The sequence below is a fragment of the Athene cunicularia genome, assembly GCF_003259725.1.
Source record: "Athene cunicularia isolate RWA chromosome 4 unlocalized genomic scaffold, athCun1 chr4_part2, whole genome shotgun sequence".
In the NCBI taxonomy this organism is placed as follows: domain Eukaryota; kingdom Metazoa; phylum Chordata; class Aves; order Strigiformes; family Strigidae; genus Athene; species Athene cunicularia.
This window is the reverse complement of record NW_020799099.1, coordinates 29,179,675-29,205,651: the sequence shown is the minus strand read 5'-3', so window position 1 is coordinate 29,205,651 and position 25,977 is coordinate 29,179,675. Positions and strand designations below refer to the sequence as shown.

The 25,977-nt window shown below is 36.2% G+C and overlaps 1 protein-coding gene across 1 annotated transcript; it reads right to left on the bottom strand.

Moving 5' to 3' along the window:
* Positions 1 to 3,547: 3,547 nt before the first annotated feature.
* On the bottom strand, positions 3,548 to 25,973 carry TMA16 (translation machinery associated 16 homolog; the record flags this gene model as incomplete). Its single annotated transcript, XM_026847963.1, is given in 8 exon segments — positions 3,548 to 4,588; positions 4,590 to 4,715; positions 6,376 to 6,418; positions 12,962 to 13,110; positions 14,192 to 14,276; positions 15,115 to 15,152; positions 24,718 to 24,830; positions 25,929 to 25,973. Coding segments are annotated over 8 exon segments (669 nt in total), but the record flags the coding sequence as incomplete, so codon positions are not given.
* Between the last annotated feature and the right edge of the window lie 4 nt (positions 25,974 to 25,977).

Sequence of the window (25,977 nt, the reverse complement as noted above, 5' to 3'; positions counted from 1 at the left end):
TAGAATGCTGCCACCTTTCTGTATTTCTTTAGAAAATGCTTGTCTTTAGAGTAATGCTGGCATTTTGGTCTAATAACTTTAAGTTTAAAGTTTAAATTGTTTTCTTTTTCATTTGTAATAGGTAATTAGTTACATGTTAAACTCTTCCTTTTAAAGAAATTGGGCAGTATTAGAAATACAAGCAGTTAAGACTTAGAGAACTTGATTATAGGGCCACTACAGTAAGTCTCCCACTTTTAGAGTTTCATTATAGGCACTCCACACAGGATCTTGCTAGCTGTATTTAAGGCAACAGCTTAAATTGCATTGCATAAAACACAACACCTCATTAGCAAAGTTTCTTACCTTCATAAAACCTACTTTGTCTGGGGAAGAAAGTCTGGAAGTCAATGATAATGAAATTTTACTCTTGAAAGAGATAGAAGATAGAAATGTCAGCATTGTATTATGCTGAAACTGACCAAACAAGCCAATTTGAGGTATTTCTGTAGTGTGGGCATTTCTTTGCCCTCTACTAGAAAACTAAGCCTAGAGGATTCCTTAAGCAAGGAACTTTTTCTGCTGAGAAAAAATAATGATGTTCTTTTTTACTACTCTTCCCTATCTGCCAGCTGTCTAGCAAAAGTTCCTTAAAAGTTGGAGTCCCAACATACACATTTTTGGATCCCAGACTCTGTGCCCACATATGGCAGTATCATTACAGAGATGAGTAAATACGCTATTGCAATCAAATTAAAAAAATAATTAAAATTCACACATAAGATACTCTCTAAGTATATTCCTTGAACTACTTAAGAATGGCTCAGAAAATGGTTCATATATGTTGCCCTTTTGACTTGTTGCAATCCACTGCATATACTGGAGTTCCATGAGGATCGACACGTTAGAAGAAAAACGGAAAAATACAATACTGAGGCTAAGTGCTTCACTGTATGGTTGTTTTTCCACATCACAAATGTTGCAGTTTTATCCCTTTAGAACCCACTTTGCGAAGCAGATTGGAAAGCCATGGTGAACAGTTCCATTAATTCAGGCATATTTGTTTGCAACACTAAAGAACTGTAAATTGATTAATCTACTGCATACAGTCAACCTTTAGAAGGATGGTGTCTTCTGTGGGTTTTTTTAAATCAACATATGCTTTGTTTACATGAAAAAAAATCATACTGCTACTGTAATTAATGTCAGCTGGTTCTTTCCAGCTGAGACCATCAACAGAGTTAAGTTCCAGAACCAGAGAACAACTAACAACTCAGTACTGAAAGTTTGAATGTCATTCAGCCAGTTCATAAGAGAAGTCTGAGCTCTCCAAGGCTGGCTGGAGTAAAGGTATACCTTAGTAAGTACACTGCAAAGTACAGTGTAACAAATTAGAAAGTACATTAAAAAAACAGTTCTTATATATACACATTATATATATACATCTTATATATACATTAAAAATAAGTTCTTATATAAAAGTGGCTTTCCATGTTAAAATGTTACTTTTTTGGTTTAAATTTTGTATGTTTAATATCAGCCCTGAATTAAAGAAATGAGTTTTAACTATTACCACTCTGCAGTCAAAAGCTAAAAAACACAGGGACATTGTGAAGCAATATCTGACAACTTAAAAAGAAATCTTCCATAAAATTAATCTCTACCCAGAAAAAAACCCTGTCAATTACAGAGAATTATAACAGAGGATTTAGCATTAAAGTCTGTAATCTTTAGTAACGAAGAGAATTTCAAGGTATTCCCTACAGCAAGTTTGTAAGAACAGAGAACATCACATAAATATTTCCCACTGTTAACAGCAGCTGCTTTCTAGATTTTAATTCTAAAGAAACAGAATAACAATTCAGAACTCCTGAGAGCATTCATCCTATTTTTCCACAGGAAAGAAACTCATGAAGATACAAAACCCTAATAGCTGACTTTAAAGCACAGGCATTATTGGATTATGAAACCGATAGTGGCATCTGGTCTAGCTTGTCTCACTAATACATGAGAGACAAAAGACTCTCTCTATATCCCCATGCCAGGCCTCTCAGAACAAAAACTCTGAGCACAGAAATTTAAATAAATAAATACATAGCTTTGTTTAGGTTTTTTTCTTTCCCATTGCCACATTAATATCCTGAAACAAAACTCACCTGTTAAATTGGTCTTGCACATCAACTTAAGCCTAGATTACTTTTAAATTCAAATATGAGTACTTGACAGTTACAAATTATTTTTTTCCTGATGATTCAATGTAAAAAGTTGACATACAGAAACTGTTCTTTCTTCACTACTTATGTCAACAAGACAGTTTAAAAGTAGTGAAAGCATGGACTCAATAAGCAGTGACTACATGGACTTCAAGGGAGAAAATCCACAAACTCAACAAAGTCCAAACTGTAAACATGTTCTTGAAGTGTAACAAGTGTTAACAAAAAAAAAAAAAAATCACTTAAATATTTGACTATCACATCAATCACAGAAGTCATAATTACTTTTTTATAATGTCTTATTACTAAATTGTTTCAAGGAATATAGAACATCTCATTCTTCATAACTTTGCATGACAATCTTTTCCAAAGCATCACCAAGATGTCAGCCTGAAATAGTTATCTAGTTATCTTCTGGTCATTTTCCTTCTGTATTTTACCCAGTGTGGTAAGAAAGTAACTCTTTCTGCAATGTTTCTACTTACAGTTTCAAAGCACATCAAACATTGTACACAAGTAAAAATTTAAGATAAATCTTCTGAAAGGCAAAATCTGTCAAAGCACTATCCAAACACACACACAGCTTTAGTTCAGACCAATTATCCTGGCTCAGCTTCCACCACAGTTTAACAACTCAAGTTTTCTAAATCAAAACAAGCTAAATTCTACACTACAGCTCAATTTAACACAGTTTAAAAAAATATCAAAGGCCTGCCCTGAACTTCAGCACATTTCTTTCTAAAACACACCAACACGAAACAGTGATATGACAGCCTAGATACGGCTGGTGTCAGGTAAGATCACTAGCCAGGTTTAAGGCTTGCAGTCCATCCAAAGATGCATTAGATCACTCACACATGCTTCAGGTCTATTAAATTTATTCAGGTTTCTTCTTTAGATTAATTTAAGAATGACAATGGTTAATTCTATATTACCTAAATAGATTGGTCTCCTAAAAGATGAAAGGATAGCCTTATTTTGTAAAGAGGGAAAAAGATGTTAACAGAGTAACACTGTTAACCTCAGTAACACTTACTGCATAGCTAAGAAAAGACATACCTGGAGATCTGTAAAAGAAATCTGGGAAAACCGTCTAACTATTCACCAGGACTAAGCCTTGTTGCTTAATATGCAGAACTGTATTGGGGATCAAGTACTAGAAAGATCATCCACCAGGAGTAATTATTTCCACTGAATTAACAGGCATCTGAACTGTGACTGCTACAATGTGTAGACAGTACATCTGAACTGTGATTTCTGTACCCAGACAATCTACTCCTACTTGATGCCTGCTCTGAAATTATCCCTGGCCTTACCCTTGTCCATTTTTTTTCCTCTTTATTTAAATTTTATTGTACACTATTGAAAGTGAGAATCTGTTCTGAACCTTCTCAAAAGACACACTTAAAGGCATCTAAAGAGTTGCTTTATAAGGCAAGCCTGCTATTTAAAAGTCCTAAACAACTTAATTTTAAAATGCACAACAGAGGGGTCAGGAAAAAAAAAATGGATAAAAGATATATTTAAAAACAGACTACAGGACTTTAATTGGATTTTGATCTGAATTCTTCAATAGACTGGTGAGGACACTGTAATTCTCTCAAATACTCTTGACTACTCAGTATTTTACTGAAGTCTTTCCAGCCCTCTATGTTCCTGACACAAATTCTCAGACAAGAGAAGGTACAAGAGTTGAGTTCTTCATGATTAACTGATGCTCCATGTATCTCCTCTTCTGTATATACATCTCCACCAAAAGGAGAGCATTTCTGACACCTAAGGTAAGTGTTCTGTGCCACACAGCACAGGATTTTGTGAGATGAGGCCTATCACTGCTCTCCACAAAACTGCATACACCTATAGAGATCCCAACTATCACCACAAAAGAGGGATAAAAGTTGCCACTAGCTGGACTCAGTTTGCCAGGGTACCTACTATTTATAGACTAAATGACATACATTCTTGGCATTACCAGGAATAGGTAAGGATTTCCCACCACAAAGTATTTCTAACAGGTGTCTGAATCCTGACTGCCCTATGCCCAGGGAAGAGGTACTCAACTGGTCAGAATTTCAAGACATAAACTATAATTGCTTTCTCAACTCAGAAGCCTGCGTGCTAAAGAGAAGGTACAGTATGAGAAATAAGGATACAATCAAGATTTTAAGTATGTATTTATATTCCATTTTTTAAATCTAATAATATATAGCTTTACCAATAATATACTGTTTACTCTTCACCATAGGTATACAGTGAGCTCATAAAAAATGCAAATAGCAAAGCCTCTGCAAATATAGTTAGAATATATTCCTGTTTCCAGTGATAATTAAAATAGGTTTCTTAAAATTCCCTTCAGCTGTTTCAGCTCTTGAATCAGCTGGTACTCATTAGGCCACCTCTTCTTTATTCAGTTCTTCTTTAGCTTCCGCATCTGCCATCACAAGGTGACTCAAAGCAGCATCCCTAGCTGAGAGCTTTTTCATTTTGATGTTTGGCAGTTTCCTCAGATCACCATCCCATTCTCTTAAAGGAGAAAGAAAAAAAATAAAAAAGTAATGAAAACCAATTGCCAGTAGAAATAGAAAGAAGGAATGGCAGAGGTAATTCACCTTTCCTCTGAAGATGCTACCTCAAGCATCTTCAGAGGAAAGCTGCTTTTCTAAATTATACTCTCAGTTCCACTGCAGTATGAATAAGCACCAATGTTTTCACCTCATCTTGTACGCTACAGCAGCTGTAATTTCTCCATGAAGAATTAAGTACTTTCATATTTGACATTCTGAACCAAAAATATGATTCACTTTATTCCCACAGACTATTTGTATCCTCAGTTACTTTAGCCCATCTGCTTTTAGGTTTGACACACTAAACACCCAGTCTTATAAGCAACAGAAAAGCAGTTCAAAAGAGTTTCTTCATCTGGATGCTCAATCTGCAGAGCTAATATCACATGTACATAAAGTCCTTCGTTATGATTTATGGTAACTGTTAACATCTTATATAAGTGACTTCAAGAGGACACAAAATGTTAGCAAACATTAATTCACATAAGTATTTTATTCCAAAAGGCTGCATATGAAGGAGAAAGGGTTCATTTAAATTTCACAAGCCAAATTCAGTACACAATGAATAGAATGCTTTGTTAATTATAGTAAGTGCACTTCATGGATAATCTTTTCTCAAGAGCAAAGACAGCATTTGCCAATTATAAGACAGACAAGGTTTCACTCTACCAAGGTAACAGGACAACACTTCTATCAGGTGTACCAGTACAATAAGTCAATTGTGTATTTATAAACAGAGCAGCCAAAGGACTGCTTTCTGAGATTTGTGGCTTTATTCCAACATCCTTTAAGTATGACTTTGGGCCACATACCAGCCCTAGGAGTCAGTGGTGTATCATTCCTTGCAACATCAGCATTCATAAGTCTTTTTTTTCCATTAAAGTATCTCAGTTGACAGAGCTGTCAGCAAGAGTGTTCATTCAATCCATTATCAAAGCATACTGGCTTGCTGGCTCAGATGAGCTAGCTAGCAACAAGTTTCAGAGCTCCCAGATCTTTGACCTGGATGCAAGTCATCAATTCGCTTAAGATTTTCAACTAGTATATACATACAAACACTACTGTACTACACCTCGAGTTGGATTTTAGCCAACATGGCTAAGAACTTGGTGCTGTCTTAGTTACTTAATGCTACATTCTGACTATAAATAACTTAATGTCACTATGTTATATGACTACAATTACTGTCTGAAATCTCATTTCAGGTAAGAAAACAGTGTAATTCCATTTATCAATAAATCTATCTTGATCCTTAAACACTAACAGTAAATGCTAATCCATTTGGTGTAAATCAGTGAACAGCTGAGATCAGAATTTTAGGTAAAGAGAAATTACTAAGAATATTGAAAAGAAGATACTTAAATTACAGAAATTAATTCTAACTCTTGAAGCTTTCTAACACTTCCAATGTTTTAATGATTAACTGTCACCAGTGTTTAGCTTGTAACAGCTAAGAGATGCCAAAATAGCAACACTACACCTAGTCTGCTTTTTCAAATGACAAATTCTTTAGCAGTTTTGCATAAATTCTTTTTTAAGAAAAAAAGACATACAATGTGTCAAATTCAGAAACACTGTTCTTCATAAACAGATTAGTAGTGATAATAAAAATAACTTACCTGAAAAATTTAAGATGCTTTCTATTCATAATGTCAGGGATTTCTAATGGGAATGAAATTAAATTGTATTAGGTGTGTTACATTATTCAAGTGAGTCTCATTTCAAATAAAGAAATGTGAGCTAAAGGGGTGAACATACTATTTCAGAGATTAAAAGACCAAGAAAATGAGAATGAGGATTCATATTGGAAAGTTTCTAAAGCAATATATAAACAGGAAGACTTCTCACTGCTAAAGAAAAGGAAGTGAACTTAGACCCACAAACTGCTCCAGAATTCAAATGTACCAGTTACTGAAAATCTAATCCTGACAAATAATAAAAGGAGGGTGCTTCACTTTCTCTAAATTGACACATCTGAGAAAAGGGCAAAATTTTAAGAACTTGAAGTGCAAAAAGTTTTCCCTTTAGAAGAAGTCCAGTGAAGAAACAGGAAAATAAATAATTTATTATTTGTTTTAAAAGCATAACTAACATCCTCAACCAAGATCAAGGTATGGTTATGCTAGTTTTTAACAGACATTCAGTCACCCATATAATACAATGACAATTCTGCCCTGCAGAGCTTACTATAAATATGCACAACAGATAAAAGGTAAAATAAGAAAGATTAGTTTCAAAGCTGACCTAAATATACAAGCCTCACTCTAAATTAATGCGTACTAAGTGGTCCATAAGTATTTTGAAATTATTTTGGAAAAAAGTTTCAAAGTATTTACATCACCACCGCAAGCAAGACAGATCAGCAGCAGACTTAGGAAAGTAACTCTGATAATTTCAGCAAGAAAATGTAACAAACAGCTAAATGCACTTTGTAAAATTTACCATGCAGTACAAGGATATATATATAGGTGTGGGTGTCTTTTTAAAATATAAACGCTGGGAAGGAAGAGTACAGTAACATGTCAGGTGTTTAAACAGAACACATTCTTAGATTTTGGAATATCATACTACTTCCCTCCATCTGCAATGAGACAGTCTGAGTGCAAAGAATGGCTATTTGGTAACAACTAATCTCACTCCAATGCAATTATAGTTTCCATTGTTAAATACTGCAGTAAATGCAACATAATATTTATATAGACTCTTGTCACCTCTCTCCTCTCATGAGCTGATGTTCCTTTTTGGTTGAACAGAAACAAACATCAATTTTTTTAATGATGGAAAGTTTTCAGTCTTCCCCACTAAGAGAAATAAGTGACATACACTCACAACAAAACTTTATTACCTTTGGTAGTAAAAAAGTCGGCAAACATCTTGTAGAGACTTATAGGACAGGCCTTTTTTTTTTTTTTTTTTTCTTTCCTTCCTGGACTAGCCAAAACATTCCTACAACTACATGTGTAGTTTACAAACTATGCAAAATTCTACCTAAATCAGATGATGTTATCGATGCAGGATTATAGAGGATTTTGCTATTACAGAATGTAGGATGATGATATCTGTCACTTATCTTTGTGGCCAGATAGTCTTTACTATTCAGAAAATATTCCTTCCTTTCACACGGAGTTATAAAGTTAGCAATTGAAGACCAATAATATATGCAGAATGTTTTGATAACAATTATACTAATTTCTGCAGCCTGCTTCTTGGTAAATAGATACGGTGATACTGTTCAACAGCTGAGCAAGGCAAGGCAAAGAAACATTTACCTAATTCTTTTTTTGTCTGCTGATTCCTTGGTTCTGATAAATACCAATGCCACATTAGCTCCATCCTTCCCTCTTGCTTTCTTTGCAGTCCCTTGAACTGCACTCTTGGCAACACAGTACAAAATGCTGAAACACAGCCCCCACGAGAGAAAGAAGTTCTTCTTTTCTCTCAGGTATTTTACATGGAGCAATGCCTACAGTTTGCTTCTAGGACAGAGCGTAGTGATGCAAACAGTGAGTTTGGCATACGTGGCACCATGCTAATCTGGACCAACTGCCCCAAAAACATGTTGAGATTTGTATTTGTTCCTTCTACCAAAGCACCAATCCAACATACATTTCAGTGTTATTCTCAGACAAAAGAGGACTAAATGACAAGATTTTCAAATGAAGCTCTTTCAAATGCTTTTTTTGGTTGAAAAAAACACCTTGGAAAGCATTTAATGGCTTTATTAATTTACATAGGACTTTTTCCAAAGAGAATATTCTAACAGTTTTATCCAGCCTGTCATCCAGGGCTTATAAATGTCAGGAGGAAGCAGGCATTCTGAAGGGGGAAAAGCTGTGACAAACCAAGATTTGGCACTCAATCGATCCTTACTGCTTTGGAAAAATTTTTAAGCTATGTTTACATGTGTGTTTGCAATATGTTATACAACACAAACCAGAGTTAACCAGATTAAGAACAGAACTAGAAGTTCTAGTCCCATGTGTATAGAAATAAAATAACTATATATTGTATGGTATATATTTTTAGATTGTGGTGGAAAGCTACAGTAGCACTGCATTTTCAGATTAATAACACTTGTCTTACTCAGAAGTACCTCCTTAGCATGACCAGCATCATGGTTTTTGCTGCTACTTATGAACTTCTTAGTTTGCTTTAAAAATGTTAAGTCACAGGAGTGTGTTCTTCTGAACTAAAGATAGAAACAACAGAAGACAGAAATATGGCATAGGAGTTAGTGGAAAATAAATTAAGACAGCATTTTGGGGAGCAGATACTGTCTGCTAAGATGAAGTATTCAGCAACCTATGTGTGATAACAAAGCATCAGTTTTCTGACCCTTTCAGATTGTTCTTCCTCAGAAGAATGGAAAATAAAACTAAGAGCATGTTATCTCTCAAACTTTGTCATGAAGATGTTAGTGTTTAACACCATTTCATAACAAGGAAAAAAAGCAAAGTGACTGAGTTTAACTTATAACACAGAAGTTGAATAAAATACTAGAAAGTCAGCACCTTTCCACCTTTATGGATGGAGAAGCACTGAACCAGATTATTTCAAAGTTCCTAGGGGCATCAGAAGTAAAAAGATGCTGTCAGCTGTAGGTTTAACTGACCCCGTCTCTATGCACAGGCTTGAACTGGAAGGCTTCTAAAGCATAACTAGAGAAAAAGGGGACAGAGGAGCCAATCCTGGTGCTAGATTGCCCTTCTACAGCTGTATCCCACAGCACAATTTTTTAACTAAGTGCTCTGTGACAGTCTGCTGAGATGTTTCAATTGGTTTCTCTGAAGTATGCTGTTAATAAAAACAGTATCATTCTTCGTAACAGTAACTATTTCTCTCTCCCAAAGCAAAGATTTGCACAAGAGATTTACCTAAATCTCACAAAGACTGAAATGTCACTGCTCTGTCAGTGCTCTGCACAGAATATAGGCTGCATATATATCACATCCATCAGAACTGTCATACAGAGAAACACCCAAGTCAGGTCAAAGGATGATATTGCAGCCTGAAGTTAAAAAGGAAAAGGATGTTAGAAACTCTAGATGCTCTTTAGACAAAGAAACATTCAGTTACTCAATAACGGTAATTACAGAAAACAACAGCTAACAAACAGTACAGTAGTTACACTAGCAGATACATGTATTTCATCCGAATTAAATCAATTTCCTTATGACCTGAAGTTTCAAGAATTAATTAATAAAACTGGTGCATTTATCTTTAAAGGCCATTTCCCCCCAAGATTAACATTATGCTTCTTAGAAAACATACAAGGTAATTTGAAGCAAATTAGCAAAAATATATGACATTCAGATGAAATAATTATGATGCTTTTCAACTGAAAGCATGCTAACTCTGAGTTCCAAGAGCATATCCTGCAAATATCTAGGATTCTCTTTCAATAGCTTTGCTATAAACATGTTAGACCAGATTAAAAACAAAAACAAATGACAACATAAGGAAGAGAACTCCAGAAAAATTTATGTAGATGTATTTAAGGAGTAAGGAAGTGACAAAAAGCTGCTAACAAAAATCAGCAACCTCACAGACTGAATGTTCCCTGTATAGGTACTGTTTTTCAAAAAAGAGACTGAAATTTACTATTCTTTTGGGTATTCACCACTTTTGTAAACAGCCAGTAAAGAAGAATTAACTTTTCATTTACATATATCTGAGACATATATATATATATAGTACCAAATTTTATGAGACTTTCCTAAATTTAAAAAATACATATCATATAGTCTTTTCATAGCAAATGCACATGCATACAAGAAATAACTGAGTTGAAGAATAGGGGGAAAAAAACTCCAACAAATACTAAGTCAGTAATAAAAGCTCCACTCACTACAGCTTTCAGGGATAATAATGAGCTAGAGCATAAAAGCACAGTTTCCAGCTGATTCCATTTATCCCCAATCTCTAATTACAGTATTTAGCAGCAACTATTTTCTCTGAATGAATACTGTCCTAGACAGAGAGCAAAACCTGCAGCAGCTGTGATAACAAATAATGAATGATTTGAGAGTGTATTTAATATGTGAAGTTGCACCATGCTCTCTGAATGCTTTACTTACTAATACTATAATAACCTCAAATTCTGCTTACAATATTTCTGGATTCTTTTTTTATTTTCATGTTGTGCTTGTGCATTTGACATCTTTCTATCTAGTCCTATGGCTTTTTTTCTGTCAGCTTTCCTCAAAACTGTAAGGGAAAAATGAAGAACTAACATTTAAAAGCCAAACCAAAACGATTTTCTACAACTGAGATTTTTAACGACATTCATAGTATCTATTTTTCTATGACTTTCTTCCCCCCTTCTAAGAAATCAAAGATTATGCATGAAGTCATACAGATATTCCTGAATTCCTCTGCCACTGCAGGTTCTGAAATTACTAAGTAACTCTGACAAAATTTTAAAGCCATTCATTTTCTTTATCAAGTGCAATGTAAGTTGGTGCAAAGGGGAATATGACACATGACTCAAACCTTGCTGTGCTTTGTATCCTAACCACAGAGCAATGTAGATTTTTCATGTCTTCCATGTCATACTATCACTGTTAGGACTGACTGTGTCTGAATAACACTTTAGTATTAAAACCAAGCTCATCACTCTACTTCAACATGCTCACTTGTTAAAGCAAAATACATAAATTTCACTACTATTTTTTTATCTGACTCCCCTCAAAATAACTCTTTCCTTTTTGCACTTTCATTATGCCTTTTTCTTTCTACCTTATTTCACCAGATTACTGCTGCTTCCATTCAGCCAAGTTTCAGCTACAAATTTTCAGTCTTTTATTTCTTTTTCATGTGTAGCTTGCGTCAGTGTACTACCTCCAAAACCAGAAAATACTGTCAAAAATGGTGTTTCTTCTTAAAGAATATGCACCTTAAGAGGAAATTTTCAGCTCTAACACTTATGTTGTGGTTTTCACACATGACTGCTCCTCAGAAGATTTTCATTAGATAATCTGCTGGCATAGATGGCTACTGCAAAGGAAGATAAATGGTAATAAAAAGCTCAGCAAGAATATCCTGCTTTATGATTTTACTCAAACTTGTAATAATGGCCAAGGTGAATGTTTAAAAACTCTTGTTTTTAAAGGCTCTTGTCTCCGAGACTTTTAATTTTAATTCTTCAGAGTTCCTGTGCGTTTTTGATTATTAACAGATTAAACGTTAGGGCCTTCACACACACAGAGAACTTACACTCTCTCCACCACCATCTCTAGTAAATCAAAGAAAGGAGCATAACTCCTCTGCCTGAGAAGAACAAAAGGAAAAATGTGTTTTTCTACTTGGGGGTTATAATTTATGCCTGTAGAATACAGCTTGTAGAGTAGGTGTGTCACATTAGCCCAGGATTTCTTCCTGAAATACCTAAATTTTAATAGGAAAACTCCAGAAATATCCAAATTTGGAAATACCTCAGTACTACAATTTCTGCTGCAATCATTCTCCCACATGAAACACAGCTCAACCTTAATGGAATGAAAAGTCTATTTCTGAAGATGTTTTAGGCCCACGAGTTCAGAGGCTTTGTTTCTCCTGAAGTTCATGAACCCTAAAGCCCGCTCTCTCATGATAAGAAACTTGCTTAAGTTCCTCATGCCATGGGTCAATGGAAATGGGCCAGTCAGGCCACAGGTTTATCACTATCAATAAATTTGAATAATATTGTTAGACAAAGTTGTGTATAAAGATTTCACTGGCACAAGTCTAGATAACAAAGCCCACCTAAGAAAAAATAATTAATTTGTAAAGAAAGTGATGCTGATTATGCCCCACATGAGCAAATAAATTATTCACGCTAATGCATGTTAAAACATGCACACTCACTGTAACTCACTTTTAAGATAAGAAACTTTATATATAATGAAGGTCCAAGCAAGTTGCAGGTGCATTAAATCTCACTTTAGTTTCAAAAATGTTATGCCTGCACTAAAGACGCAGTACTAGCAAAGATGCACAAAAGCAAAGTAGTAAAGCAGAAATATTCAAGTCAGATTGCCACCATCTTTTTTCTCCTTTTCTTCATCCTACTCCTCCTCCCAAACTCCTCTGCAAGGCATAAATACCTACCAGCTAGTTAATTCCTTTAAAGAGAAAAATAAAGATAATGCCGAGAAATTTCACTTAGATTCTAGCTTTCTGAGCAGAAGGTGTGACCACAAGATTATTTCTCATACTCTTACATACCTATTCCATAACCTTCATAGAGTTGTCTTTCACGTTCTACAGTCTGCTTGATGACAGCTTCCCGTGAACCGTGTTGTCTTCCTTGTCTACCTTTAATACTGTTTTGTAACTCAATCTGCTCCAGTTCAGCATTGAATCGACACATGTAACTGAAAGAAAATTTATGCAAGATGCAGCGATGCAGAACTTTTGCAAAACAGAATTACTTCAATAATCTAAGAAGTTATTTTATTAATTGTATTTATTTCCTGCATTAGTCAGAGATGTTTCTTAGATTTGAACTATTACTTTAATCTTCAAAATGGAAGCTCCTTTTAGAACTTCATTTGAATTATTTGCAGCTTCCAGAAGGATTAGATTTTTTATTTGCTGCTTTTTTTAAATTATGTCTGCATAAAACAAAACTCCCGCATTATTAAAATTCATCTGCTCTGGAAGACCAGTGTTCAATCTAAGTATTCCTAACTTTTAATTACTGCATTTCACCACCTCAATAGTAATTTTTCAAGTCCTTCTTTGGCATGTGTTCTATATCCTCTCACAAACACCCAACCCAAAACCAAAAAGTAAGCTTTTACTGCCTTTGCAATATCACTAGTGCTGATCAGCAGTTTACAGGTTTCTTGAACAGTGTAGGAAGTATTGTCACACCTTCTGAAAGGAACCTGATAGCACACCTTCATAAGAATACATATATATTATATGTTATTTAGCCAGCATGTGAAAAATGGTGACAAGCCACAGATACATATATCCAGTAGCACAAAAATAATTAAATTTCTTCTTAGCAGATTGAATTTTGGTACTTCCTGTCCTAAAAATAGACCTACCCGAGTACTGTTTAAACTCAGCAAAGAAAATTTATGAATGGAGGCATAAGTAGAATGCAATCTGTGCATTTAAGTGTCACTGAGTAACACAACTAGCAAATTCAGGAAATTACTAAAGCCCAAATCATTTAGAGTCCTCCACACACGGCAGAAATATAATTAAATAATTAAAAAACCCAACAAAAACCAACACGACTGTCTTGAGTAATTCTAGTGTGAATATATACATCTTTCAATATATAATTAAACTCAGTTGCAACAAAATAAGGTACTTGATATCATTAATAGTAATATATAGAAAGATCTCCTCTGAGTCATCATCACTTAACAGAACTTAATTAAGAACATTATTTTGAAAGAAAATCAAGCTTTTTATTACTGTTTTTAATACCAGGCTTACTTTTCAATTAGTTCACCAGCTTCCTTCTTTGTGTACTCAATTTTATTGGGGTCAAGGTGACTTTGAAACCATTGCAATTTTTCTCCTACAAGAATAAACATTAATGATTACATCGTCACTGTATCACCAACATAGATTAAAGCTCTTCAAAGTTTTTGAAACAACCCCCCATTTTTCAAGGTTTTGAATAGCATTGTAGAGTCACTGATATTGTGTGTGCCAGGTGTGAAGGCATCTGTAACTGAAACGTTCTCACATCATTTCAGATGTATTTTGTATCTTCCTCAAGGAAAAAAAAAAGTTATGCTTTGCTTTACTGGAAATTAGTGTTTAAAATATCTTTAAAATACCACCTGATATTAATTGATAATAAAATGTTTAAAATACCAGTTGATATTAAAGTATCAATTGGTTAAGATGGAAACTTAAGATGGAAGGCCCCAAGGGAAAAAGACTACACAATGACTGAACAAAAGTTCTGATCATCACAATTTTTAAACAGACTAAATTGAAAAGGTGCAGTGTCAATCATACGAAAGCAAAAAATATTCCAGGTTGTAGAATACATTGTGTTCAAAGTTCTGAATTAACTTGCTAGCACAATGTGTCTGTTAATCTACATATATCACCCTCTTTCACAAGCAATTAAAAAAAGCATGGAGACAAGTACAATAAATACATGTACAGATGTACAAAACAGACATTTTGTCTATACTGCCCTGTTGTCATGTACACATACTAAACATTAGGCTATACTCAACCCCAGCTTCAATCCTGTACATACTACGTGAGTATATAGTGTATATATTACAGAGTCAGATTACAGAGAAAAACTAATTGGAATATCTATAAAATTGGTAAAATTCTGTATCTATGCTAAAAAGTTGAATATTGTATTTAAATAATGAGACATTTCTGCTCACCAATGATGCTCAAACGCAAAGCTTTGTCAGTTTTCAACCTAGCAGAGAAAAAACAGGTATGTTAGCCAGGGATGAGTACCATACAAATAATCATCTTAATTTTCTTTCTCCAAAAATAATTTTTTTTGAGTCACAACGAAAGTCAAAGTAAAATTTCAAATAGAAATATTGCTAAATTCAGAACAATGTAAAACTTATTCTGCTTCATCTAAAAATTCTACTTTTTGGTAAAGCTACAATCTGAAATTTGTCCAGTTTAGCTATTGAGTTAAACAGTTTATTGTAAAAAATTAGGTTGCAACACTTTTTTTGGAGCACAGCAAAAGGAATTCCATGGAAGGCCTGCATTATAATAATTTCATTAAGTATTTCTCATATTCTGCTGATGTGTTTAATGAGTTTGAAGATCCAGAACAAAAGATTTCTCTGCACTGCATCCTTGCAAATCAAGCACAGAATGCAAAAAATACCTTTCTAGTATCTAATAAACTTGCGATAATTAATGCTTGTGCTTAGTGAACAGTAAAAGCTAACATGTTAAGAAACGAGAATTAACACTTTATTAAAAAAGATTTTAAAAAATCAAAGTATTTTTAACTCCACCTCAATCTCTGGTGTGATACTCGAAGCCTTCTGTACTCTATGGGATGTGTGTACACAATTCAGTTTCGGATTAATTCCTGTGCTATTGAGCAGTTCTCAGAGGACAAAAGATTTCTAACAGGTAATACACTGCCTCATGCATTTTTGCTGCATTTTCAGTCTGCAGCAATGAACACCACTGAATGTTACTTTATTTGCAGAAAGGAAAATAATGCATTGTTGGGATAAGTATGTAATTTGTCACTGAAAAAACTGTCTTAGCCATTCTGCTGGTTTTGGTTAGAATAAATTTCTTCACAGCAGCTGATATAGGGCTATGTTTTAGATTTGTGCTGGAAATAGTGTTGATAATTCAGAGATGTTATAATTACTGCTGAGCAGTGATTACACAGAGTCAAGTACTTTTCTGCTCCTCACACCACCCCACCAGCGAGTGGGCTTGGGGGTGCACAAGAAGCTGGGGAGGGCACACAACCAGGACAGCTGACCCCAACTGACCAAAGGGATATTCCATACCACATGATGTCATGCTCAGCTGGGGGAAGAAGGAAGTGGGGTGCATTCAGACTGATGGCATTTGTCTTCCCCAGTAACTGCTGCGTGTGTTGGAGGCTGCTTTTCTGGAAATGGATGAGCACCTGCCTGATGATAAGGGGTGAATGATTTCCCCGTTTTGCTTTGCTTGGGCACATGGCTTTTGCTTTACCTACAAACTATCTTTATGTCAATGCACAAGTTTTCCTACTTTTACCCTTTCAATTCTCTTCCCCATCCCACCAGGGTGGGGGTAAGCAAGCAGCTGTGTGAGGCTTAGTTGCTGGCTGGGGTTAAACCACAACAGTCATGCATGATACATTCAAGAATCTCTGATAAAAATTACTTTTGTATTTAATTATTCGATAAGAAAATTGATAAAGGATAAAGAAAATCATAAAGGATATCATTGACAAAGCACAAATAACACCAAAATTTAACACAGCTCTGTGCTGGGTTTGTGTAAGTGGAGGGGATTTTGGTAGCAGGGGAGGGGGCTACAGCAATAGCCTGCTGTGAGAAGCTTCTCAAAGCTCCCCTGGCTCCAAGCCAGACCTGCCTTTACACTAAGGCCAGGCCAGTCAGCTGGTGCCTCTGTGATAATGTATTCAAGAAGGGGAAACTGGGAGGAGTTGGAGTTGCGAGGAAGGGGGGAGTGAGTGGCTGCATGGTGCTCAGTTGCCCTCTGAGCTCAAACCATGAGAAGTTCAAAGCTAACATGACGCTTTGTTAAATTCCTTGTACTCTACAGAATTTAATGAGTATTTCAGAGTTAACTGAAGTAACTCGGAGCACAGAAATTTGTCACCTGTCACAAAAATTCAGATCAAAAGAGGAAGTCCTACTTTCCAGAGACAAACATACTGTCTCACTTGGCCACAAACCTACGCTGATAAAAATTAGCTTTTTCAAGACTTATTTTATTCTCTGAAGATCATCTAAAAGCCAAATGCACAGCATGTGTGAGCTGCTAAGAATTCCACTAATACATCCAAGAAAAGCGTTTTTACTTCTATAGATACCCCAGCACCTTGGATAAGCATTTCTAACACAAAAGTCTATATAGGTCATGCATGGGGTTTGCATTTTATCATAGCTGCCAAAAGAACCCTAAGCTGATTACTAAATTAAAAGATTTTAGTGTTAAAACAAAGCCGGCTCTCATTCCTGCAGGTTAAAGGACAGACCGGGATGATACTATTTAAAAAAGAAAGTGAAAAGGAATTAGATTAGACATCAGCTGTAGAAGATGCCTTCAATAAAAATTATGGTAGGTAGTCTACAAGAGGGCTTACACCAAATAGTTTTAAACAGTAATAGCAACCAAGAAAAGGACACATATTCCACACAGTGGAACTCCACACTAGCAGTCCCTGCTGTCAACCTTGTATGGCAACACAGCCAGCTGAGCACATCTGCAAAGCGTTGCCATGGAGAAAACTACGATGCCATCTACAAAAAGCTGCCTGATTAGAATCATAAATTATGTCATTTATCTATGCTTTAGAACACTTGCACCTGCAAGGGTCACTAGATTGTTCACTTACTAAGGCAATGAAGTAGATAACCAGGATTTTCTTCTGAAAGAAAAACCTTCAATCTCTAGGTGTACACAACTTATTTCAGTATGATTAACAATGAATGATAGGATCAGATGTTGTCTGATTGTACTTTTCATAAAAACTTCAACTCAATGACTGCTAGAAGACAATACTATTATCAGGGAGGCTAATCAAATAAGGTAAGTCAAAGAAAGTTTCTCATCTCCTTCCACTAAGTGAGCAACATCTTTTGCTCAAGGGAAAGAGAGGGTGAAGACAGGGATACAATCTTGTGGCAGACTGTTGTTTCTCAGTGATTTTCTCCTGCACTCATCTTGCAAAAATCATCTGCTTAGGCACTGATTATTGATAAGGATAATTAGTGGTTTTCTTGAAGTTTCCTAGATACTTAAAAGATTAAAGCCTTCATGCTCCATCAGTACCTCTTTATCTCAGAGATTCTATTCTAAATACTAACAATTAAATATTTGCCAAATCAGTTTATCAATTTAGTATTTTTTTCCCATAATATCCACACATACAAATGCCATCTATGGCTCTGAGAACTAAGTTAGGCTCTTTCATTAAGAAAAAAAACAACAAAACAAACACATCAACAGGACATATTTCCTTGTCTCAGGTTACTAAATATATTCCATATTTCTTCCTTCACATGTCCATTTTTGTTAGCTTACATACCAATTAGTGGCTTAGTTAAGCATTTTGGGATACTTCCATAAGAAAATCCCTCTATAGCAATTAAAAATTCTGATTGTTTTGCAGGTTGTTTTGGTGTGGGTTTTTTTTTAATTTCTGTAAGCAAAACAAATAATTTTAAGAGCTAATGTTTTTTCAGTTCCACATAAAGAAACCTGCAAGAGAACATCTCAAAGCATCACTGCTACAAACAGTGCAAGCAGAAGCATGGTGACTCAAGGGAGATTAAAAGGTCAGACAACAGAAAAACTAAGGAGAAACAAAGAGCTCCACAAGGAGATATTTTAATGTTACTGCTTACTCTAAGGGGTTGCTTCATACCAGAGCAAGCAATACTATAAAAACTCCTTAGCTCTCCTATCTCAGAGCATGACAGTATTAGACTAGTACATCTGTAATGAAAAAATACAAAAAATTCACAATATATGCACAATAGGAGGAGCATATTTTGACTCAAGAGGGAAAACGACAGGAAAAAAAGAAATACAGTGCTAGATCAGCTTTAGCTACCAAAACCAGACAGAGATTTCAGCAGTTGCAAACAAAACATGATTGGTGTTGATACACCACTACTAAGAGAGTTCCAGGAATATCCCATTACAGTCTGGTTTCCTAATGTGTAGAAAAAACAGTGTTCTACTGGTGCCAGTGAACTAGCTATTGCTGTCTCATAAAAACATCTTTGTAATTATTTAACAGAGCAAACAAGTTGCCTATAGGAATAAGGATTCACATGTAGATAGACCAAGAGAGAATAAACTGGTAACAATATTCTGGCATTTGTTGCTGTTCATTAAACCTTGAGGAAAACTGAGAAGAGGGATGCAGGCAAGAAAAAGGTGTGATTCAAGTGAACAAGATGACTTAAGATTGTGGTCAATTTTCTAAAACAAACTGGTCTGTCTCCTCTTATTATTGTCAAGATTAGTCTTCTGTAGTGCAGCCACAGTTTCTGAACAATAAGGTTATTATTACTGTCAGATTTCATTGAGAATGCTTGCATTGGAGAATATCTGAACAATGGAAGCCTGTAAAAAACTTCTGCAACTTAAGAGCAGAATTTCTCCCTCCTTTTCCCCAGTCCTGTATTAAGTATTGAAATTCCTTGTGGATAATGTCTTCCCTTTTTTATTATCTTGTTTGGGCAAAAGATACTTGAATATGCATCTCATAACTAAATGCAATTTCCTGTTTAACATAAACAGGAACATTCACAATAGTTACTTCTATTCCTCCATCAAATAGAAAAGTTAAAAAGTAAATAGAAGCCTAAACTGTTTCTAGTTCTGAATCCTGTCTCCAGTCAAGTAGCAAAGGAAAAAAAAAACCCACAACAAAAAAAACCTAAAGAAACAAACAAAATCAAAGCAAACATTTACTGATACTTCTACAAAAGACTTTCTCATCTCCCAGTAACATGTCATTCAAAGGCTTCCTACACTGAAGGTAATACCTTTGTATTGAATAGTAATCAACAGATAAAATGTACATATGTTCAAAAAATATTATTGCACACACTTAGCCAACCACAACTGCAGCATCTTCTGGCAAATAAATCCACAATTTAATTAAAATAACAGATGAACTGTATGAACTTTCTAGATTCACTGACTGTCTCTGATCCACTTTCTCCATACTGCAGAAGTGCATTAGCCTGTACAGAGAAGTTATGCCCTTCACTCAGGCCTGGTGAGATCATATTAGGACAAGAGGGAATGGCCTCAAGTTGCACCAGGGAAGGTTTAGACTGGATATTAGGAAGCATTTCTTTACAGAACGGGTTGTTATGTGTTGGAATGGACTGCCCAGGGAGGTGTTGGAGTCCCCATCCCTGGAGGGGTTTAAGAATAGGGTCGACTTAGTGCTTAGGGATATCGTGCAGTTGGGAACTGTCGATGTCAGGTTAATGGTTGGACTGGATGATCTTCAAGGCCTTTTCCAACCTAGACGATTCTGTGATTCTGTGATATTGAGAATACTGACTCCAGTTTTGAGTCCTCCCCACATTTAAGACAACTTATTTCTGTAAGGTAAGAAGCATGGTCAAAAAAGTACCAGATTTGTAGATGGGATTAAGAAAGAAAATACTGTAGAGATTATGAAGCAGCTTCTCCTATATGCCACCAGAGGATGTATTAACCTTCCAACCAGAGAATGTGGTTGTCATTAAATAGAAGTAATCTGGAAAATTATTTCTGCAAATATTTCAACTTCTGTAAGTTATTTGACAGTGAAATCTTCAGTAGATTTATTGCAGTTAAGTCACAAATTTGGAAGCAATAATGCCAGATCATTTATTTATTATTATCAGCTGTCACTAAAAGAAGACATTTAATAGACCTCATTGCAAAAGCAATGAGGAAGATCAAAACCGGTGTGAGCTACTTCTTCTTCCTGACTGTAGGAGTGGAAAACTATCCTCCATCCACAGCATCAGAAATTTGTCTTTTTCAGAGTTCTGCAAAATGAACCCAAACCCCACCATTATATTAAAGAAACTGAAAGTTAAGTAATTACACTAATAAGACTGGTTAGTGGCTAAACTAACTGCTTTTAAAAACATGCTTAACTCTCAATATTTAAAAAGAATAAAAATCTTAAGATTTAACAAGATGATCACTAAGATAATAGGGATCCAGAAGAAACCAGAACCCTTAACAAGTCTTTTAAAGACTCAAAGGAAAAAATCAATACTATTCATGTCTTTTGAGTTAAATTGCTCTTCAAGCCAAGACAGTACAGAAAACAGAATACAGACAACTGGAGGATGTTTTTAACACAAATTATTTTTAGACCACACAAAAGAGATCTCCAAAGTGCTGATCTGTGAACAACACTAGTTAATTGTTAGGACCCAGAACTGCAGGATTTGGAAATCTTTTTTATAGATAGATCATTTTGCTGTCACAATACACTTTGGATGCTCCAGACTGACATACTACTTTGGGTGGAACAGTTTCTCTATACCATCAGCCTAGAGGCCTCACACTTGAAACAGTAAGAAGGCTTGGAAAAGAAAAGGCAGAAATCAAGGAACAGAGCCTAAAGGAACAGATAGCAATCTACATCCTCTAGTCTTAAACTTAAGTTTCTCTCTGTGGAGCATCTCTGCTCCTGAGGCCTAAATGATCAACATCCTAAAGAGAGCCTAAGGGGAAGGATAGCTTACTACATCCTCTAATCTTAAAATGAGTTTCTCTCCATTAAGCACTTTTGCTCTGTGAAGGCATTAGGCTTCACTGATCCCCCACAAGAATTCAGGATAAACCATCTGCTCTTTCATCAGGCGGCTTGAAGCTCATCTTTTATTAGCTTGCTTGGCTGCCAATATTTAATAATTTTTTATAAAACGGTGCTTTTTCCTCAGGTAACCTGTGACACATACCAAAAGGTAGCCTTATTTCACTTGCCACGATTAGCTCCCTATTGCTACATTTCAGAGGAAAGGAACAGAAAGACTAATCATACTGCTATATATATCACTGTCTTTTAAACAAGTAAAACACTCATTGTTTGTTTTTTGTAATGTGGTAGCCTTACATGTGTTAGCAAAAGCATTTGAACTAAACTTATATCCTTCAAAAAAAGACTTCATAGAGGATTGACCTGTCATTGTGCATAGGAGAAACTACTATCTATAGCCCAAATAAAGGGCAAGGGCATTTAGCTATCATTAATAGCCAGTGGCAATGGGTCTAGTAGATAGAAGGAAGACACTGTAGCAATTGTTCTTCATGTACTGTTAGTCAATATAAGGTATTACTTTCAATGGGTAGGAAGCAAACTGTCTAAACATATACCCTCAATTCATCCTTGCATAACCTGGTTCTCCAGCATTGAGACATTAACTGTTGTTCAATCTAGCAAATTCATTTTTTTAGTATTGCAATTATTCGTGCGGTGTAAAAAAAAAATTAAAAATTAACATGGTTGAACAGAGAGCTGCATTCCACGATGTATGAACTGAAGCATCTTCTGTAAAACTACAACTGTGGTGTCTAGTGAAGATAAAAGACTGTTACTGTCATGCGCTGAGCTATGAGACTTAATCTACTTTGGCAAGCACAGACAGAAGTCTACATAGTAAAGACTAGGCACTAGAACCAAATCTTAGATGAGCAAGTCTCAAAATTAATACATTTGGTGATAACTGCGGAAAAAAAAATAAACTTTCAATAAAGAATTTAAATCTTTGTCTATCATTGGGGGACCTAGAACGTGTTTTTTTTTTAATCAAACTTAAGGGTTAAGATCATCTAGATCATCATACAAGAAAGGACAAAGTGTGTTACAATTGCTTACTGCAAGTATATCTATCTAGAGAATCAGTTAGAAAGTCAGTACTATTTCCAGTTTACTGAACCTTGTGTGCTCAAAACTGCAAAGCGTAATTTGGCTCCTAAAACAACCAATTCCACATTTTGCTCTGTAGACTTCACCTGGCAATGTTAGCAGTGGTTTAAGAGTCCACTGCTGCAAAGGTAGCCCCTGTAGCCCAACACTTCCTGACACTGCTCCGAGTATCCTTAAAGCAGTAAACTTTTCCACTGTTCAGCAGAAAAAACACCCATGTTAGAATAAAGCAACATTACTTACATACTATGACTTGCTAAATCTATCTGCCTCTGTAGCAAAGCCTAGCCAGTACAAAGCCAACATCTTTTCATTCCCTTTCATGGAAAGGAACCTGATTACTGAAACATTAATCCATGAATGATGCATTTGGTGCTCTCTCACCTGCAACAAAATAGATTGCCCTGTGCAATCTCTAACATACACCTTAAAATCTTCTCCATTAAGAAAAGTAATTAAAGTTAAATGGAAGAACACTATTCCAGTGGGAGTTCTTTGCTTTAACTTCTTCCTGTTTCAAGAAGAACCAAAAGTAGCACTCTAGCAGGAAACATCACCACAAGTGTCTCTATCAGTATAACTCTACCCACAGAGACAATCACGAAAAGATTTGATTGAGCGTGCCGTGTCATAATGAATAATCAGTACATCACTCCTTCACTCAGTAAGTTTTCTTGTGCCTGTTTTTCTTTACGGCAAAGTCACGTATCTAAACACTAAGAATCAAGTATGATTCAGTTATCTTTTGTGATTATGTGCTCTGAGTGGCAGTTATAAGGCAAGATGAGAGTTAAGGGATGAAGTAGTCAATTTAGCATTAAGAAAATAATAATCTACAATAAAAACTTACCTTAAAATCAGCAGTCAGAGCACAGACAAAACATGAAGCAGCAGGGAAAACTTCCTGCACACCAAGAAACTGCTCAATCCTCAATACATGCTACTTGTAAATTCTTGCAGAAGCTCTGCTTGAGGATATGTGACACAGCTATGCTAGTAAAGGGCCCCTTTCTAGTTAGAACCACCTCACACCTTTGGTGTGGAAAAGGTTGGAAATCCATCCCCAACCATAAATTTGCACAGTCAGTCTCTGAAGAACATTTCAACTGCACTAGGAGTTCCCAATTTGATACATTCAGACATACAAGTATTTGAGCTCAGCCGACATGGTATGGTCCATGCAAATACTAGCCTACTTTGACAGAAAATGCTTTAGGTGTGCTTTAATAACATCCTAAACAAACAATCATAGCATAACAACTAGCAAGCTGAGACAGAATGGAAACTGAAGGCCAATCTTCTCCAGCTATCTTTTCCCTCTGTGGAAGGGGGAAATAAATCTTAAAACCAGAAAACCAAACTTGACATGGAATAGCAGGAAATCACCAAAGAAGAGTTAACTACTCAGTTTTATTGGGAAGTCTCTCTTCTGCCGGAAGGTTTCTGGGTTTTCTTTTCTTAAACTCAGCACTTCTGCAGAAACAGCTAGACACTAAGCAGGACTCTAATCTTGGAGTAAAGTCAAACTAGGTGACTAAACTTCATGTGAAATCACCAGCATCATGCCATTCAGATTATAAAAGCAAAATGCTGCAATAAGAAGAAACCTAACTTGTAAGGACAATACCAAAAATCAAGCAGCAGAACCATACACTTTGTATAAGATGGATTTATGAATACAAACCTGTCAGTTCACATGGCCCAGCAGTACTAAGTTATACAGGCCTTTCTGTTATCTTAAGGTTGTATCAGCCTAACAGTCCCCTTCCACCAGCAGCCCCCTCCCCCCAAGCAAAAAGTATCTACTGTGATACCATCCTTTGGTCTCCATAGAGATTTTGTGTAGTCAACTTACTTTTCTTTCTTTTCCTGTTTGTGTGCTTCCTTTGCAAGCTGCGCAGCTTTTCTGCTGTAAGGATGGATAACTTTCTTCTCCTGCTTCCCTCCTTGGGTTTTTCGCAACTTTGGCTGTAAAGAAATAAAAGGTACTATACACTACTAAAGTTAAGTAAAACATTAAAGGAAAGCCAGAAACACACACCATGGTAAAGACTTAAGGTCATACAACAATATCTCAGAAAGCCCTTAACTTACAGTAGCAGCCTCTCAGTTCTACCAGTTGGATCTTACCCTCCCTCAATAAGAAACAAAATCACTTGAATAAAGTACATGCTGTAAAAAAAACCTACTGGAGCACCGAAAATGCTGTAAGAAATCTTACACAGTGACTACTCTCAAGTGAGTCACTTACATAGTGTCTCAAGTAGTCACTTACATAGTGACTACTCTGACTACTGCAGTAAGGTTACCCCTCTAAATCTTTGCAGTAAATGTCCCCATTCAAGCTTCTATGTGATCGTTGCACCTGGGTTTCCGACAAAGGCCCTATGTAATTTGTACAACATAACAAAAGGATTTCCTCCCCAGAGTCCATGAGAATGCCTCACACCAGGGAGCAGGCAGAGGCTTTCCTTCTCTAGCCCTTTAAGCAGCACGGAGAGCGAATACTACTCACAAATTTAAAAAATACTGTAACACTACTTTAAGTTATGTTGCTTTTTAGTGAAAAAGGTTTTTAACAGAACTGAAAGGCTTGATCTAAATAATTTAAATTGCATATTAAGTCTTTAGCTGTGTGCAAAAGAGACACCTGAAAGCGAGGATGCTAAATGTGCAAATGTGATGGAGGAAGCAGCAATCGATAAACGGAGGCTTTAGTACATCGTATTATTTGTGTTAGCATCAGTGCCCCAGATTGCGAAGCAAAGAAAAGATAAAGACAAATTATTGTGAACACCTAAAGAAAGCTCCAAAGGCACCTTGCACTAGTTTCATACGTTAACCCCGCTCCTCGCTTCCTCCTCCCGCCAACCCGGAGGTGCTCGATAGCGGGCACCGGCCCAAACCCAGCCCCGCACCTTCCCACCGGCTCCCCTGCCGGGAGGGCCCGGGACCACGCAACCGTCCCGCGGGAAGAAGCGCGACGGGCAGCGCCCCTCGGGGCTGCCCCCTTCCCCCGGGGCCGCCGACCGGCGGGGAAGGAGGGAGCAGGCGAGCTCGGTTTACCGCCGTTAACGGCCCACACGGCCGGGACCCGCCGCGGACGCCTGAGGCC